The 16,119-nt window shown below is 37.0% G+C and overlaps 1 protein-coding gene across 1 annotated transcript in view; it reads left to right on the top strand.

Annotated features, from left to right (window-relative positions):
• LOC140141566 (solute carrier family 4 member 11-like) overlaps nt 1-16,119 on the top strand; it is a 302,152-nt gene that overhangs the window by 161,525 nt on the left and 124,508 nt on the right. Inside the window, exon 2 of the mRNA XM_072163474.1 lies at nt 1,628-1,668. Coding sequence (XP_072019575.1) covers nt 1,628-1,668 — 41 coding nt within the window. The remainder of the gene's footprint in view (nt 1-1,627; nt 1,669-16,119) is intronic.

Raw genomic sequence — 16,119 nt, 5'->3', positions numbered from 1 at the left:
CAGTGGTAATTTTGGCTTAGTTCTTAAATCATGTAAATGCTTTTCTTTCACATTCTAGAACAAATATAAAAAAATATCAGTTAAAAATTAACATTCCATACTTATAATTTTAAAAAAAATGATATAGATGATAGAAATTACTGGTACTTTGGGCATATTCAAATGGGGCAGATTGTTCTTATTTTTAAATTAAACTACTAGGCCCTCCCCGGTTATAAGCCCACCCCCATTTTTGAAGTGAAATTGCCCATGTAGGAGGGTGGGCTTATACCCGAGTGGTTACGGTAATAGTTCTATTCTGGGTTGTCAAACAGGTTTTTGAAGGGCAATAATTGCTACTTTTACACGATTCCAGAAATCTGCATGAATTTTTAGGTTTAAACCTGAATTCAGGTTTTCTTTGCTATCCAAATGTATACACTTTATAAATGTCTTTTTAGACCAATTTGACACACTTTTTCAGGTTTTTTCATGGATGATCGTTTTTCTTACTAATCCTGCAAAACAACACTAGCAAAAACCAAATCAACAACAATCAACAATAACAATTACCCCCAGATGAAATAAGGCACATTTTACTCAAATATCCCTATAAAAATGTAAACAGTTTTCAAAACTCTGCTCTGACTGTGTTCAACTTAATGTTTGATGGAAATAAACAAAATCATAAAGACTGCATAACCGTAATTATCGGCAAGCTTGAAAGAGAAATAAAACATAAGAAACCTAAGAAGAATGATTGAAAAGAAGGTATATGATGTAATCAATACATTGTGTGTGTATTGTAGCATTTGATTTAATAATAGCGTGGTTTTCTAGATTTATGTGTTTGATTCCATCCATTATCAACACATGACTTAGTTGATGTGATTATATGGTGGAATGAGAATTACATTGAAATCTAGATGGTAACATATTATTCACCATGATTAGGTCGTCTAGAATTTCACGCTAGAATTTGAGCGCAATGTAGAGGCTTAAAGTGAGCTATTTTAAGCATCTTAAAACTTGACTGCTATATATATATATTTCTGTAATATGCAAACCCAATTTCAACACATAACACTTTTGAACCCCGAAATAGCACTATTTATTAAATAGGGCTATTTTGGGTTTTAATAGTGTTTTGAAGGGCAACATTTATTGTATTTCTTTGTTGTTTAATTCAATTTAATTGCTGATTTTATGTAAATATTCATAAAAAGTTTATATTAAATTATGTGATAATGCACATCACACAATTTCTTGCAAACCTGTGTCTAAACAAACAGTCCAGTTGTTATTAAGGGACCATTCACAAACACTTGTTGGGGGGGGCCTGATGATTTTTCAGGGCCCCCTTTACAGACCTCAAAACTTTGAAGGACCCCCCTTTTTGACATGAAAATTATGGGTCAACCCCATAGAAAAGCATATAAACTTGTGGTTTATATTATATATAAAAACTTTAAATTTGTGGGTTTTTTTTTCAGGCCCCCCCCCCTTAGGAGGGTCAAAACTTTTCAGGGCCCCCTTTTTTGCATCAGGCCCCCCCAACAAGTGTTTGTGAACGGTCCCTAAGGTGAATGGGATGATACAATATATTATTAATTAATGTTAATTAATGTTATTTTGTTGTATGTTATAGATGAAGAAGAGGAGGTGACCTTAATGTATGCACAACATGAGGTAAGTCTTATCACTAGTTAGTTTCTTTTTCTGTGGTACATTTCAGTGATATTTACGATTCATGGTCCCTGAAGGGCTCAGTCACCTACCGTATTTCGTCAAATAGTCGCCCCCCTCAAATAAACGCCCCCACCACTTTTTTCAACCAAGATGTTTCAAAAATGCCGATATTTCCATGCTATCTTGTGTAGTAAGCACGTGGTCAATAATAGCGTCGATAATTGGCGAAAATCTGGATCAGAAACCCGGAAGTGAACCAAAAGTCAGTGTCAAAAGTTCATAGTTCGTCATTTTAGGGTGACTTTTAAGCTTACCTAATGATTTTAACGGGAATTGTCGTGCTAAAAATGACCTCTAATAAACGCCGCCCCCCTTGGGAAAATGTAACGCCCCCGGGGCGTTTATTTGACGAAATACGGTACCTTTGCACTGTAATTTTTGTGGGACCTGAGAGCACATCAGACACACCAAATTGCATTTTGCAAATCTTAAAATGTTCAAGTCTTTTATGAAACTTCATGCATATCTTCAATATGAAAGCCCAAAATGTTCAAGTGATGGTCAGCTTTTCCTCCCTGCTATGTTAGATTTATAAAGTTTACTACGAGCACTGTTAAATGTCAAAAATATCAATTCTGAATAATTTGCCATAAAACTTTAAAAGATCAAAATGTAATTGGTTTGATTAACTTGTGTTACTGTCTTTCTGTACGGGTGTGAGTCATGGGTAATCACCAAGGACATGGAAAACAAAATCAATGCCTTTGCAACATCTTGCTACAGAGTCATGTTAAACATCAAGCGTGTGGATCGGATTCCAAATGAAACCATCTACAATCTGACCAACACCACTCCACTGGTTGCCAGAGTCAAGATTCATCAACTCAAATTTCTCGGCCATATACAGCGTCTTGAAGGCGACGAGCCTGTGACAGAATATGCCCTTTATATACCACCACATGGGAAGAGGAAACCGGACGACGCGACACTGTACTTACAGTATGTCCAGCACCTCCTGGGAGATACTGAAGGGATGTTGCAGCCAAACAAAATTGTTTCGCTTGCCCAAGATCGCAATAGTTGGAGAAAGCTTGTAGTCGCCTGCTCCGCAGCCGACTGATGATGATGATGATGAACTTGACAATTTGTTTTCAATTTCCCATTTCAATCTCTATAATGGGCTGATCCATGTGGCCGATTACAGGGGGTGTATGGATTTCACGGTTGTTTGTTGGGATCATTTATTAGTTTTTCAAACAAAACATCATGTATAACCAAATTTTAGGCTTAAACAGCTAAAAGTGGTATCGTGCTAATGTATACAGATGCTTTTGAATCGTTCTCAACTTTAATTTCCCGTTAGAAATTACAAATTTATTCACTTTTATAGTATTTTTAAAGCTTTTTCGGATATAAAATGTATGTATTAATGCCAAAATTGGTGGCGCTATTTAGTTACTGGAAATTACCCTTTTAAGCTTTTAAAACAAATAATTCCTTTTATCGTTTAATAAAATATGTTTATAAAATTTCCTTGTTGCTTGTTACAACTATTCCAGCTGTTTTAATGGCGGGATTAATCACAAAACCCTTGCAAATAAAGAAATATGATTTAAGATAAATAGCGCCATCTATAGTTTGCATTTAGTTAATAATGAAGCCAATTCTCTATACATCAAACAGCCGTGTACTGCTATATGTAAAGGCACATCATGGAGTATGTAATGAATTCTGTGTTTTAAAAATATGCCTCAAGTCTGTGAGAACAGCAGAATCATAGAAAAATATTCTCTGCCTTCTTTCCTTCCCCTTAAGGGAAGGGGTATGAACGTTTGGACAGTATTTATTGTGGGACATTAGAGTACATCAGACATATCGAATTGCATTCTGAATACGAAGAATGTCCTTCTGATATCAAATAATTTTGATTTTTTGAAATTCGCAATGTAATACACATTTTATGGCAAATCATTAAAATTTATATTTTTGATATTTAACAGTACTTGAAGTAAACTTTATAAATCTGATAATTTATACTTAAAGTGTATGTCGGTGGGATAAAAAGCCGACGATCAATTAAAAATTTTAACCATAAGTATTAAAAATATAAATTTTTTTTTCCCAAAAGACCAAAAAAAATTAGGTCTTTTTGGAAAAAAAATCCATATCTTCAATATAAAAGGTCAAATTTTTCAATTGATCGTCGGCTTTTCCTCCCAGCTACATACACTTTAAGAATATATCATTAGATTTATAAAATTTATTTTGAGGACTGTTATATATCAAAATTTGAAAAATATCAAATTTTAATAATTTGTCATAAAATTTGTATTATATTGTGAATTTCAAAAAATGAAAATTATTTGATATCAGAAAGACATGCTTCGTATTCAGAATGCAATTCGATACGTCTGAGGTGCTCTCTGTCCCACAAAAAATACTGTCGAAACGCCATAAACGCTCATTCCAGATCCCTTAAGTAAGGGACAGAAAGAGTATTTTAATAAAAGGTTTTGGGTCAAAGTTACCGAATATCCCTTTAATCTGCAAGAACTGTTTGTGTAATGAAATGAAGATCCTATCAAGGAGAATAGCAGAATCATAAAAATATGCCACAATCTTAAAATCACTTACTACATCATGTTAAATAAATCAATAAATATAATATTTTTTAAATGGATAAATCTTTGATAGTATTCTGCTGGGATGAACACACAATTCAGTGATTTAACCTGGCAAAATGAGTATGAATGATAGAAATCAATAGTATAAGCACAAGTAAATATCAATCATTGATATGATATGTCAAAACAAATCACCGCTGCTAGTAATATGTCACTAAGTCCCTTGATACTATACAACGAAATATAAGCTTAATAATTTATCTATCTCAGTGTCTTGAAATTTACATTGCATTGCCAGTTTTTTTATTCTACGGACCTTGTTTTAGTGTCATACTGCACAAGTGATTATTTTACGCTAGGGTTTTATTTTCTTGAATTTTACAATCAAAGCCACAAGCGCAAACGGAATGACACACAAAATGTTCAATGATGCATTGAACAACTTCAAAATGAACAAATCTCTGATGTACAGGGGTGTGAGAGTTCAGCTTTTAAGCTGATTTCAACTTATTTTATTGCCAAAATTTATGTGTTTTCTTTTATTTTCAGTCCATATTTGGCATTTTTACCATGATTTTATGCTGTTTTTCAGCTTTTTAGTAAGTTTTCTTTCTTGTCTGAGGCCTCTCACACCCCTGGATGTTAATTTTGCAGTTGTTCAATCCTGATATCTTACATGTTCCTCTTGCTTCAAATTGCAAAACTATCTTTGCACTAGAATATTGGCTTTTAACTCTCTCCACGCTGGTGTCAACTGCAGACAATAAGTTTTTAAAAATTTAGCAAATTCAAAAATTTCAGAATTGTAAATTTTCATGACCATAATTGGAATCGGCATTAAAAATGTGTTAAAATGAGTACAAACAAGCCTAGTGTTGGTTCAGTAGTTCTTGAGATAGCTCTTGATATTTTGAGAAAATATTTCAAAACTTGGACTTTTTATGTTGAAGCCTATGGCTAGCACGCATAACATTAAGGTAAAGCTAATGTTGAGGAGTGAGTTTCATTCCATAACATACAAATTTATTGCACTTTAATTGTATGTATGCAAAAGTGTGAAAAAGCATGATAACACCTTTTCATTGCTATGATATGAAGGCCTCTCAAAAGATATATCACTGCATAAATAAGGACATTTTGACTGTAACTGTGAGTATGATTAATAGGCTACTGGGGCTGTTCCAGTTGAAATCCATATACCCCCTATGGAAGACATGACCCCAATATCCCACACAGGGAGTGTGAATGTCAAATGGGGTTACCTGAATGGGTGACTCCATTTGAAATCTACACCCCCTGTGTTGGACATTAAGGTCATGTCTTCCATATGGGGTGTATGGATTTCAACTGGAATAGCCCAATGTCTTTGTCTTCAGGAGGTTAGATTATGATATCATAATTGCTATCTCACTAGAATCCACAACATGCTCATCTATCAGAGCACAGTTCTTTAACCCCAATACATTTGTACATTCATTGAATGACCTTTGAAAATTTGGGTACAAAAACTCATACTCCACAACTTGAGGTCAAATTTTTTTACTGTGATTGTTTCATTGAGGTTTTGAACTATGCCATTGGGATGAGGCCATTGTGGTCCATAGTGTCTGTAGCAGGTGACTTCTCCTTAAGTTAACATACATCACACCCAGGTAGTTATTGATGGATCATTTCTTGAACAAATTTGAAAGCGGAGAGCCGCACAGGGCTTGGCAATTTGACGATTTTTAAATCTTTGCAGATTTGTATGCAAATAAGTACATTTGTATAAATTTGTTCATAAAGCTTGGTTTTAGATGAGGTTATTTTCTCTTTTTAAAGGAGAATCTGTGGATATGCCCATCTTGTAAGTGTATCATCTTCATTCAGTTGGTAGTTCAGTCGTTCAGCAATTTTCTTATCTTCAGTAGATAGCACTAAGGCTGGCATTTTCGGTCGGGTAAACGGGTACCCGCCCGAGATTACATTACCCGGGTAGGAAATACCCTCCCCGGGTACCCAAAATTCATTTTTTTTTTTTTTTTTTTTTAATTTTTTCGGTTTTGTAGTGTCCCTGGACCTAGACCTAAATGCTAGGATCATTCATGGTTGACATAAAAAAAAATTAAAAACAAATTTGATAATTTGTATTCATGTCATAGTCTATTAATGATTTCAAATGCATTGAATTTGAAAAATGCGGCGGGTACCCGGGTACAAAATTACCCGAAAATGCCAGGCCTAGATAGCACACAATACATTTTCAACATTGGGGGTAATGGAGTATATTCGGATCATTGTCAAATTTTTGAGCTTCCTCACAAATAGGTGAAATTATAATGGGCCAGGCCATCAGGTAATTCCAGTTGAAATCCATACACCCCATATGAAAGACAAATGCCCATCTCTTTAGTGCATCATCTTCATTCAGTTGGTAGTTAAGTCGTTCAGCAATATCTTATCTTCAGTAGATAGCACAACACATATATTTTCAAAATGGGGGTTGGAGTACATTTTAATAATTAGCAATTTCTGGAGTTTCCTCGCAGAGAGCATGTGGAATTATAACAGGCTATTGTGCTATTCCAGTTGAAATCAATATACCCTTTATGGAAGACATGACCTTACTCTCCCACACAGGGAGTGTGAATTTCAAATGGGGTTACCTGAATGTGTGACCCCATTTGAAATCTACACCCCGTATGTGGAAGATTAAGGTCATGTCTTCCATGCGGGGGGTGGATGTCAACTGGTATAGCCCAATGCCCAAGTCTGTATGGATAATACAGGAAACACAAGAGTCATGAAATGAATTGTAATTAATTGAGAGTAATTCGGGGATGTCCGGAGCATAGGACCCATGTTATCTTAAGATTGTGGGTTAAAGCCCAGCATATTTGGGTACTGTCTTATGCTTGGAAGGTAAATAGACTTTGCAAGTTGTTGTGCAGAGGACAAGCAACCCACCTACAAGCTCCTACAGCAACAACATTACATGGTGAAGTCTGGTTCAATTGCTACTGAAAAAGACATGGGCACTACAGGATGCAAAGAATGGTTTTGAAAAAGGAAGTAACGAAGTCCAAAGAGTTGGTTCTAAAGTGAACCATCCTCCTTTAACCTCCTGAACCCTACTGGTCATCTAACAGCATTTTTGATTGGTTGATAACTTGAAATGCTCATTTCAATTGCCAATTATGACTAGGCTTTAAAACTATTTATGGTCAAACTTGCATTTGCAGATGATCTTATTAATACCCTCCTTGATTGGTTCAAAATTGGACACAATACTCATTTTGGCCAATCAGCAGGTACCGTAGTTCTCATGGGGTTAATATAGCAAGTGGAAGCAGCCAAGCAATACTATAATAGCTACATGAATGATTGATAATATGACACAAATCAGGTGTGTAACACAACAGGATCATAGTCTAGCTGACTAGTATTAGTTGAGTTTTGTCAACTTGGCACCTTATAAGTGAGATATAACACCGCAAAGAAGATATCTTACCCTTCCCAGAATCCTTTGCAACAGGATATATCTCATCAAATGACACTCCCATCACAGGTTCCCTTCAGGCCCGTACACAGGATTGTTTTAGGGGGGTGCTGATTTTGAAAAAGGGACTTTTTTTCAAGAGGGGGGATTTTGTGAATAGTGGACTTTCTTCCCAAAAATGTGGACCTTTTTTGACCAAAAAGCGTAAAAAACCCTGATTTTTTGGTGATATTTTGGGACTTTTTATATACTTTGCAAATTTGGGGGTCCCACCTACGTACGGGCCTGGTTCCCTTTGTTTTCATTTTGTGAATAAACTGGCTAAACATGGGTCAATAGTTAGGAAATGAACATATTTTGCAAGATTTGGAAGTGCTCTGTTCATTGGGGAACATTCCGTCACTATCGACCCATATTGCACTAGCTGGCAAATCAGTACAGAAAATTGAAATGGGAGGAATGCATCATGGGAAGTGTAAGATATTTTCTCTGATAACACCTTATGGTATTGCTTGTTGATCAACTTGATATACAGATCATAGCTTGCATGACTACGTCCACTATTATAGTCGCAGTCATTACTATATAGTGTCTCGTCTCGTGTTGGATTTCGCAGTGACGGATTCAAATCACGTACTAACCTAATCTGCGGGACGTATACACACATAGAAGGGTGATTTGTCCATAGGTTGGCGACGCAACAGCGTAAACGCAATTATTTGATGTGCCCCTTTCTTTCTGGCTGTTTTATACCAAAAGTGCAATATTAGCACTTTGCACATTCATTCCAGTGAAGTCAGTTTTCTCCCATAATTTGGACATTTTGCCCAGCACAGTAGCCCCACAGTATGCCACTGTATGCAACTATTTGGTGCTGTCTAGTTGACTATTACAAAACAAAATACCTTACATAGATAATTGTGAATTAATACATCTGGCATGTTAATTGGGCTAGGTAAGATATCAAGTTTTATTTTCTTAGTGACGACTGTGAAGTTAGAAATAGGAGTTCTAGTGACTGATAGGGTTAGAATTCCAATGAAAATTTGCAATCAATCAGACACGTACTGTAAAAAGTGAGTGAATTATCAGGAAGAGCTAGAAATATCACACCCACAAAATGCAACTTACGGCCTTGCTAAGGTACACCTAGCTGTCCATGTCTAACTTAGTTTCGTCAGAACAGACATCAACCGTTATCATACTGACATACTGACAACCTATCATTGTTATTAGCTAGAGTCCATCCAGCCGAACCTGGGATCATTCCCTTTAGCATGTTTAGTGGATAGGGTGTTTTGATATTGAAGGGGATGTGCAGTTGTATGATATATTTTTTGCAAAGTGTTAAGACCTACATACAGTTTATCAGTTACTCTTCCACCTTCCTTCTTTAGTTATTGTAAATATATTATTGGGTATCAGAGGTGGATTTAGGGAGGTGCCGCCTTAATTTTTGCAGAGCGGCGCAGCGCCCACCCCCATTAATTTTTGCGGCGCCTGACTTTGTGTGGGTGCCAAGCAGCGGTGGCTCGGTTCCCATGGCACCCCCCTTGAATATTCCTGGATCTGCCACTGGGTCTAGTGTCCAAAATATTTTTGACTAGTATGAATCTTTTTGAACCATTATCTGTGATTTCAGCATCTACAAAGACACAAACTTTAGGCTATTTAAAATCGATCCAGGTGATGATCAAGAGATGAGAGTGGCATCAAACATCTTTATTATGTTCTCTGATACACTCTTATAGGCCTGCAGTTTATCATGTTTATTTCTAATATCACTTTCTAAAAATCTTATAATTAGCCTATCAGAGAATGCATCATTGGAAAACTTATTTTTCTCTCATCACTTTCCTCTGCCGGCATAGCACTCTATTCAATAGATAACATATTTTGCTAACTTTTGCTATCTCAGTGCTATCATTAGTAGATAACACTTAATGATTAAGCACTTCCTCTCATGGCAGTATATATTTGTATAATAATTAAGCACTTCCTTTCTCTTGGCCCAAAAGGCTGCCATTAAAATTGTTCACTTGATTGTTGGGCGTTGTTTTTTTTCCATGTCCTTTGTCTTCAAATCCGGGCTTCAAATCTGTTTCTCACTTCACTTTCCATATAGGCCAGCATGCTTTAATATAGGCTTTTTAGTGTGTCTCCACATGGAGCAACCATTCAAACAAACATATTTCCATATCTTTCCTAGATAGCAACCTTAATATAAAACATATTTTGCTATGATCATGATGATAATGATGCTATATTCAGGAGCACCTTCAATAGATAAACATTTTTTATCTTCATTTAGATAGCACAGTGTAGTCTTCGTGAGATAGAATCCTGTTCAGTTGATAACATATTTGCTATCTTCAGTAGATAGCACCCTTTTCAATAGAAATGGCTAAATGGCTGATGTTGTGTCCTCAATTTAGAGATTTCAGGGTCATAGTACATGGTGCTGAGTGTTTGGGTGGAACCAATATTTTTTTGGCATCCTTATGCAAAAAAAGAAAGAAAAAAATGAAAAGAAACAAGTTTGTTTTCAGCAGCAGGTCTGAAAAGTGCAAAGCACAATGGACAATGTGGTATTTAAAAAATAAAAATAAATAATAATAATAAAACATTGCAAACAACACCACTGGTATCCTTTTAACATTTAGTAAGAAAATAAAACCGAAAAAAAGTTCAAACTATCCATGCATCATCCAACTTCAAGTTCAAATTGAGCTGAAATGTCACCATTTTTTTTTTTTTTTTTTTTCTGGGAGGGGGGGGGTGGGGGTGATGATGGGAATCTTAGTTAGGAGGGTGAAGGCTCTGATCTAAAAACAGTGACAGGTTACAGTAAATCTGGATGATTGGGACTTTCCCAGACCTGCATTCTCCTTTAACAATTTTCTTGTAGACACTCCGAAAAGCCCAGTAGCCTTCGACTTGTGACCCCGGACTTGTGATAGTCTCAAGATTTAATTAAACTTTTTTTTTCCAAAAGAAAGGGGGGTTATGAATATGTCTGTGACCGGAGTTAATTTTTGGCCCTATCGCCAGCCGAATTTTGTTATGACCCCCCTATCTTGAGTTGAATTCCCGGTTGAATTGTTTATCACCCCTTCTGCCCTTGGCCGGCTACCCACACAGATTCATAACAAATTTATGCATACATTTTTAGTTAAAAGGGCATTTCGTGATCCACAGCCTCATCCCCCCACTTTTCTCAAAAAAAGTTGAGATTTTTATGCCACTGGAAACCTCTGGCTACATAATGTTTATGTACCAAAAATTTCTTGCAGATTAATTCGTTTAGCAAAAATATTTAAAACGAAATTACAACAGTTGCCTAAGGAGCAGTTATACACATAATTCATGCATAACTCGCAAACGCAAAATCGGAATCAACTGATATTTTGGGAATAAGATTTTTTCGCGGATATCTACTGAAAAATGCCATAAAAAGTGGATGCTAGGATCACGAAATACTCCTTTAAGAATGTTCAACAATTTTTGTTGTAAAAATTATGACCCCCCCCCCTCTATTTTGGGAATACAAATTCTATGACACCCCCTCCCCAGATACTCATGACCCCCACCCCCTTCTGAAGAAAATGACAGCCCCTAATACATGAAAAAAGAATATTCTTTCCATATAAATAAAAATATAAATTAAATGATGAAATAAATGAATAGAAATTAAATATATAGACACAGAGAAAGGCATGCATATCATTATATTTGTGCCACATCAAGTCTGTGTCTGGTCTTTTGTGTTCACAAGTGTTACCAATGGTTACTTGCCATGTGTGGCTTATGATAATTGACCAATTTGTAACCAGGCTTACCAAACCTGCAGTTTAGTAACCCAATTGGGTGACATTTGAAGAGTTTGTCATACAACTCTGCCCACTTCTTGCCCATAGAAACCAGTAGTGAAGAAATATTGGGTGACTTTTTAACATTGGTATCACAATTTTATGTTTATTTTACTGTTTCATCAGACAGCAATGGTTTTAAGAGGAAATTTGGGCAACTTTTCAACATTTTGATCCACAAATTGGGCTGAAACTGTGGTAACAATGTCTATATGCCCAGAGGCTTTCACTGTTTGTCAAGGCCTACACTAGGCATGCTAGGATCCTAGACATGACAATATCAAAGACACAGTTCATTAAAACCAATATGCTTTAATACACAAAGAATGACCTTTGGATATACTGGGTACAAAAACTTGTGTCCCATAACTTGAGGTTAAAATTTGTTTAATCAGGGTCATTGAACTGTGAATTAATAGTTCATAGCGGTGTCATCCAGCTATTAATAGTTCATAGTGGTATTTTGCATTCAGTGTGCTAACCACAGACCTGTGGCTAAACAAACATGAATGGGTTTCATTGATTCATTGATCATTGATTAGGTGGACTATTCTATCCTCCAAGACAGGGTTGCCAACTTCACAATTTGACAGCCCAATTAGGCAACTTTTGAAGATTTTCCCAGTTACTTTCGACAATTTCCTGTCCCGTAGATACCAACGGTTAAGATAAAAATTAGGTAACTTTTCAACAGTGGCTCTTACAACTTTCAGTAGTTTCCCGTTTCATGGTTAAGAGAAAAATGGGGTGACTTTTGATTATTTGATCCGTGATTTGGGCTGAAAATTTTTGGCAACCCTACTCCAAGGTTGCGAAACCACATACACAGGGTTGCCAAACCATGATTTGGTAGCCCAATTGGGCGACTTTTGAAGATTTTCCCGACTTTTGACAATTTCCTGTCCCATAGAAACCAACGGTTAAGAAAAAATTTGGCGACTTTTCAACATTGGCTCTCGACTTCCGATAGTTTCCTGTCCCATAGAAACCAATGGTAAAGAAAACAATTGGGCGACTTTTCGATTATTTGACCCACGATTCGGGCTGAAATCTTTTGGCAACCCTGCACATACAGCTGGCCTCAGTCAGCATGTCAGCACAGATACTCAACACATAGTCTCAGACAGGCACATGTGTATAAAATTTAAGGTTTTGAGAACATCCAAAGTAAATTGTACACTCCTCTGTCCTCATGGCGCGGACACAGAGTCCATCCGGGACACAGCTAAGCTTCTTACTCTACCCGGAAAAGATACCACAAGAGCTGACTTTTGAGCAAATACGTGTGAGTTAAATACAATGAATTGCATGCTTCCTTTTGTTCTTGAGTCATATATCAATTTTATGTTGAATTTGAGTGTAGCATTGGCACAATGGTGGTGAATGACACGTAAATTTGGGTACTCGTCTTTGGTTAATGGTTGTTGGGATATTGACTTTTTTAATCAGTAAGTTAAATTCAGACTTCTGCTCTCCCCATGGTTAATTTAGAATGAGAGTCATACTCCGGGGTACTCCTTAGTTGAAAGGGATGTTAAGGGTGTTGACCCTTCAGTCCTGTGTTATGTTCAGAGAGCCATTGGCATTATCCTGTAGGCATGTGGCAAAGTACTAGTATTTTGACACCCATGTGTTTTCCCCCAAATGATTGCGCAATACAGCTTACACATGTGTTTGGTTCCCTCTATTCACAGTGCATGATGCCTGTATGTAGATCGAGACTCCATAGGGGTGTTTACATTCCATTTTCTACCAATTCCTCCGACTGCCATGATGAGTATCTTTTTTCACTGAATCAATTGAGGCTCGGATGGACGAAAGATATGATAGAAATATAAAGCAAAAACAAGTACCGTCGGATCCGTAGCGGTCGCTGCGGGACAAGGAATTCAATTTTGCAGTGTTGGTGTCTTTGAAGCAGGTTCAAGTTTGGCCCCTATTTGGACCTGTAACCCCTCTGTGAGCTTAACCTTTGAGGGCGCTCATCTTAAAATAATGCCAGAAAGGGTATTTCCATCCACACCAAAAAAAAAAAAATCAAAATTTGAAAAATTGTGTTCGAAACCAATTTTGGACACTTTTGATGTCCAAACGATTTTCGGGAAAAAGCGTCATGACATCAAAAGTGTTCGAAACTGATTTCGGACACTTTTGATTTCCAAACAATTTTCGGGGAAAAAGCGTCTTGACATCGAAAGTGTTCGGACACCGATTCGGACACTTTTGATGTCCAAACGATTTTCGGAAAAAAAGCGTCTTGACATCAAAAGTGTTCGAAACCGATTTCGGACACGTTTGATGTCCAAACAATTTTCGGGAAAAAGCGTCTTGACATCGAAAGTGTTCGAAACCAATTTCGGACACGCTTTGATGTCCAAACGATTTTCGGAAAGAAAGCGTCTTGACATCGAAAGTGTTCGAAACCGATTTCGACACTTTTGATTTCCAAACAATTTTCGGGAAAAAGCATCTTGACATCGAAAGTGTTCTGACACCGATTCGGACATTTTGATGTCCAAACGATTTTCGGGAAAAAGCGTCTTGACATCAAAAGTGTTCGAAACCGATTTCGACATTTTGATGTCCAAACAATTTTCGGGAAAAAAGAGTCTTGACATCGAAAGTGTTCGGAAACCGATTTCGGACACTTTTGATGTCCAAACGATTTTTGGAAAAAAAGCGTCTTGACATCGAAAGTGTTCTGAAACCGATTTCGGACACTTTTGATGTCCAAACGATTTTCGGAAAAAAGCGTCTTGACATCAAAAGTGTTCGAAACCGATTTCGGACACTTTTGATGTCCAAACGATTTTCGGGAAAAGCGCCTTGACATCAAAAGTGTTGAAACCGATTTCGACACTTTTGATGTCCAAACGATTTTCGGGAAAAAGCGTCTTGACATCAAAAGTGTTCGAAACCGATTTCGACACTTTTAATGTCCAAACGATTTTCGGGAAAAAGCGTCTTGACATCAAAAGTGTTCGAAACCGATTTCGGACACTTTTTATGTCCACACTATTTTCGGGAAAAAGCGCCTTGACATCGAAAGTGTTCGGAAACCGAAACTCTTTTCCAGTATGGGGCCGGTATAGGCCATCCCCCTCACCAAGTACCATAGCCATGCGACAAACGATGTTGACGTAACAGCATTTTTTAGAAATTGTTGAAAATCGTGTAATGCCCCTTTAATGACCTAATTAGCATATTTCGGGACGAAACTCTTTTCCAGTATGGGGCGGTACCTGCCTTCCCCTCACCAAGTACCATAGCCATGCGACAAACGATGTTGACGTAACAGCATTTTTTAGAAATTGTTGAAAATCGTGTAATGCCCCTTTAATGACCTAATTAGCATATTTCGGGCAAAACTCTTTTCCAGTATGGGGCCGGTATAGGCCCTCCCCTCACCAAGTACCATACATGTAGCCATGCGACAAACGATGTTGACGTAACAGCATCTTTTAGCGTTTGTTACTAACGGACGGACGGACGGATGGACGGACGGACTAACGGAGAGACATGGTGACTTATAGAGCTGCTACCCGCAGCTAAAAAGAAAGAAAATCATTGTGTTGCCTTCAGTGCCGACTGACCCTAAATCCTGAAAAATTAGGGTCACAATTGTTTGTTTTTTGAATGACATTCTATATGTTGAAAAAAAATCAATGTTTTTCACATTGATCAATATTTTATTGAAAGACTAGTCTTAAAATGATTATCTAACAAGTATCCAGTGGTCAAAATTGCTCAATCATAAATGCTAATGGAAGAAGCATTATTTAAAATTTGTGGGGGTTTTAAAAACAAAATAATAATGAAAACAATCCAACTTGAGGGAACACAACAATTATTTTTGGTTGACCTGTTGTCATATTGTATGAAAGGAATGACTTTCATGGTGGAAAAAACGTTGGGGTGTCCATCGAAGTAATCAAACGGTTTTTGATCATCAGCGTTCTTGGCACGCTGATTGTTCCTATCTATCTTGGTGCTGTGTATCATAGACCCCAAGGGAAATAAGCCACACTTTGGAGGCTTGTAAACTGTGTAATTAAGTTTTAGCACTTCGCCAATTTTTAACTGCTTCCTTGTTTAAAATATGGAATTCAAGCAACTTGAAGTTTCCTTAGGGACCGTTCACAAACACGGGGGTCCTGATGCAATAAATTAAATTAAATTAAATTTTGGATTTATAAAGCAATATATTAAGGGGGGGGGGCTGAAATTTTTTATCCCTCTGAAGGGGTTACCTTAAAAAATATCACATCAGTTTTTCTCATAGACCATTACACTATTTTCTTTGGTGTTGACGTTCATTTTCATGGCCAAAGGGGGGGGGCTGCCCTGAAAATAATTTTAGGTCCGGGGGGCTAAAAATGTTAATTTTTCTTTTTGCATCTGGGCCCCCCTGTTACAAGTGTTTGTGAACAGTCCCTTACATTGACATACACAATAGGAATATTTGTGTGTTGTTATTTTC

Source organism: Amphiura filiformis, chromosome 19 (assembly GCF_039555335.1).
Source record: "Amphiura filiformis chromosome 19, Afil_fr2py, whole genome shotgun sequence".
Classification (NCBI taxonomy): Eukaryota; Metazoa; Echinodermata; class Ophiuroidea; order Amphilepidida; family Amphiuridae; genus Amphiura; species Amphiura filiformis.
The sequence above is the reverse complement of the archived record's forward strand: the minus strand, read 5'-3'. Positions and strand labels throughout refer to the sequence as shown.